We start from the raw sequence: 3,414 nt of genomic DNA on the forward strand, positions 1-3,414 counted from the left end.
ACATGTGAGTCGGTACCCCGGACGGGGGAAGGTGCCCGCAGTGGGGCAACGACCCGAGGACCTCGGCATGTCTCGTCACGTCTGCCAAACCGAGCTTCAACTCCACGACAAATGGCCGCGACAAGACATCACGTCTGCTTGGCCGCCCTTCATCACGACCAGAAATCTCGTTACCAACAGCGCGTGCGTCATTTCTGCTACCAAACTATCTGCACATCGAATCGCTGTCCGCCATGCCTTTCGACACTGAGCTGACCCGGCGCCTGGGGATCAAAGGTACGCGCGCCCTCACGAGCTCTCTTCTCCCACTGCCTGGTCGCTGTGTGTGGCACGCCAAAGACTGACCTTGGCTCGCACCCCTAGTCCCCATCGTCCAGGGCGGCATGCAGCACGTGGGAACCGCCGACCTCGCATCTGCCGTCTCCAACGCCGGTGCCCTAGGCATCATCACGGCTCTCATTTTCCCGACCCCCGACGCTCTGCGCGCCGAGATCAAGCGCTGCCGCACCCTGACCAAGAACCCCTTCGGCGTCAACCTGACCCTTCTCCCGGCCCTCGTGCCCCCCGACTACGCCGCCTACGCCCGCGCCATCATCGAGGAGGGCGTCACTATCGTCGAGACGGCCGGCAACTCCCCCGGCCCCGTCATCACGCAGCTCAAGCGCGCCGGCGTCACCGTCCTCTACAAGTGCACCTCGATCCGCCACGCCCAGTCGGCCGTCAAGCTCGGCGTCGACTTTTCTCTCCATCGATGGCTTCGAGTGCGCTGGGCACGTCGCGAGTCCGACATCACGAACCTCATCCTCCTCTCCCGCGCCCGCCAGTCCCTCAAGGTCCCCTTCATCGCCTCGGGCGGCTTCGCCGACGGCCAGGGCCTCGCCGCCGCCCTGTGCCTCGGCGCCTCCGGCATCAACATGGGCACGCGCTTCATGTGCACCGTCGAGGCCCCCATCCACCACTCCATCAAGGAGCAGATTGTCAAGGCCCAGGAGACCGACACGGAGCTCCTGCTGCGCCGCTGGCGCAACACGACCCGCCTCTTCCGCAACGACGTCGCCCTCGAGGCCCTCAAGGTCGAGCGCGAAAGCACCACGGGCAAATTTGAGGAGATTGCTCCCCTCATGAGCGGCAAGCGCGGCAAGGAGGCCTTTGTCAACGGTGATCCCAACTACGGCGTGAGTCTTTCCCCCTCTGTTCCTCTGGGCTTGATGCCCTGAGGGGAAAAAAACACGCGAGACGGAAAAAAGAGTGCTAACAAATGTATGTAACGCAGGTCTGGACGGCAGGACAGGTCATTGGCCTGATTCACGACATCCCCACGGTAGATGTCCTCGTCACGAGAATAGAGAAGGAGGCCGAGGCTGCCCTCAAAGACAGGTTATCCCTCCTGAAGCCGGCGGCCAAGCTGTAGTAGATAGAGACGATGTACGAATCGAAGATCGACCATTATTGGTCAATGTATGACAGCAAACCTTGATGAACACGTTCCTTGTCAAAGCCCTCCCAATTACGCCAGTGTCCGTCCAGTCACATGAACAATTGTGCCCGAATCTTTCTCAATAATCTCATTCATGTCATGGTGTCATCATAAACATAAATCTATTCGGGACGGTTCACCACTCATTGAGGTGAGCCTCCCCCTTCCACCCGACTAACCGAGAACCGTTCTGGGGTATTGATGTCATTCCTCGTACGAGGCAGACGACTGTTCTCAAAGCATACCGTAAAACGCCGTCCGTAAACCAGACCGAGGAGGAAGAAAGCAACCACCGAGGGAAGAATTGTCCTCCGGCCGAACATGACAATCGTCCGCGAGGACCGCTGCCGGCCCCTTACCCTGTCCTTTCCACAAGATGCTGCAAATGGCACATCGTGATATGAAGGCAGAGGGGCTCTGATGGTTGACCGGCAGATCTGAACCCAGCTGCACAAAAAAAAAAAAAGAAGCCCACCATGCCCTGGAAATCGGGGGGGGGGGGAGGGGGCTTCGACGATGGCCAACCCTTTCACGTAAAACCATAAAACTTTTTCCGGCTCCCGTTTCACTCAAAACATCGAGGTCGTTGCCGCCAGAGGGTGCTGCGTCCTATGCAGCCCCGGGTATGAAGACATAGGAAAAAGACCAGGCGCGTTGGCGACCGATGAGGAAGCTGCACGCGACGCCTAAGCCTTGGTCTCTTCCTTCTTCGACTCGTCCTCCTCGGTGCCCTGGTTCTTGACGTACTCCTCGTACACGCCGAGGGCCTCGTCAACCTTGAGCTTCATGGCGTTGTCATCCTCGATGCTGTCATGGTATTAGTTTGTGCGTACAATGAAATCTAATGACGAGGCGACTTACAGGGTGATGAGCTCAGAGTTCTCCATCTCGAGGAGCATACCCGTGATCTTGCCAGCGAGCTCAGGCTGCTGCGCGGCAATCTTGGGGAAGATAAGCTCGCCAATGATCTGCTTCTGCTGGCGGGCATCGGTAGCGTTGTTCAACTGCAGCTGGATAGCGCTGAGACCCTGGGGAGGGGTGTTCTCGCCGGCGCCGGGGGCACCGCGACCGCCCTGGGGAGGGAAGTTGCCCTGCTGACCGTTGCGTCCGCCGCGTCCGCCGGCCTGGCCGGGCTGCTGGCGGTTGGGAGGGTAGCCGGGGGCACCGGGGCCCATGGGGCCAGCGGGCATGCCCTGCATGGGACCGCGGCCACCTTGGCCACGGCCGCCACCCATGGAGGCCTGCTGGACCTGCTGCATGGCAGCCATGAACTGGGGGTTGTTGGCCTGGGCGGGGAAGCCGCCGGGAGGGAACTGGCCAGGGACGCCGTACATGTTGGGGGGAAGCTGCTGGGGGATGCCGCGGCCGCCCTGCTGGGGGAAACCGGCAGGGTACTGTCCGGGGCGACCACCCTGAATGTTGGGCATGCCCATGTTGGGGGGGAAGGGCATGCCACGGCCGCCCTGGGGCAGGAAGCCGGGCTGCTGGCCAGGGAAGTAGACAGGCTGCTGCATGAACTGGTTGGGCATGCCGGCCTGAGCGGCAGCGGACTGCATGCGCATCTGGTTGCGGGCCTGGATGCTCTGCTCAAGCTGGTTCTTGCGAACGTCCTTGCGCTGTGCCAGGGCGACGTAGAGAGGCTTGTTGTCAATCATGCGCTGGTTCATGTCGGCAACAGCCTTGGTGGCATCCTCGGGGTTGCTGAAGCAAACAAAGCCGAAGCCCTTGCTCTTGCCGAGCTTCTTGTCGCCCTTCTTGGCGTCCTTCTTGTCGGCAGCCTCCTGGCTCTCGGCATCAGTCTCGCTGTCCTCCTTCTTGACCTCAGCTTCGGGGGCAGGAGTCTCCTCCTCGGCACCCTCCTTGGGCTCCTCCTTAACCTTGTCCTCATCCTCGCCCTCAGAAATGCTATCACGCATGACCTTAGCGGAGGTGATGGG

The 3,414-nt window shown here is 61.0% G+C and overlaps 2 protein-coding genes across 2 annotated transcripts in view; one reads left to right on the forward strand and one right to left on the reverse strand.

Annotated features, from left to right (window-relative positions):
* Positions 1-233: 233 nt before the first annotated feature.
* On the forward strand, positions 234-1,411 carry VDBG_08132 (2-nitropropane dioxygenase; the record flags this gene model as incomplete). Its single annotated transcript, XM_003001827.1, has 3 exons — positions 234-276; positions 364-1,175; positions 1,274-1,411. 3 exons carry the CDS (start codon positions 234-236, stop codon positions 1,409-1,411), a joined length of 993 nt encoding a protein of 330 aa, XP_003001873.1.
* Positions 1,412-2,163: 752 nt separating this feature from the next.
* VDBG_08133 (polyadenylate-binding protein) overlaps positions 2,164-3,414 on the reverse strand; it is a gene marked incomplete at both ends in the record, with an annotated part of 2,319 nt that continues 1,068 nt past the window's right edge. The window contains 2 exons of the mRNA XM_003001828.1: positions 2,164-2,284; positions 2,339-3,382. Of these exons, the coding sequence (XP_003001874.1) occupies positions 2,164-2,284; positions 2,339-3,382 (1,165 nt within the window). The remainder of the gene's footprint in view (positions 2,285-2,338; positions 3,383-3,414) is intronic.

The sequence above is a fragment of the Verticillium alfalfae genome, genomic scaffold (genome assembly GCF_000150825.1).
Source record: "Verticillium alfalfae VaMs.102 supercont1.11 genomic scaffold, whole genome shotgun sequence".
Classification (NCBI taxonomy): Eukaryota; Fungi; Ascomycota; class Sordariomycetes; order Glomerellales; family Plectosphaerellaceae; genus Verticillium; species Verticillium alfalfae.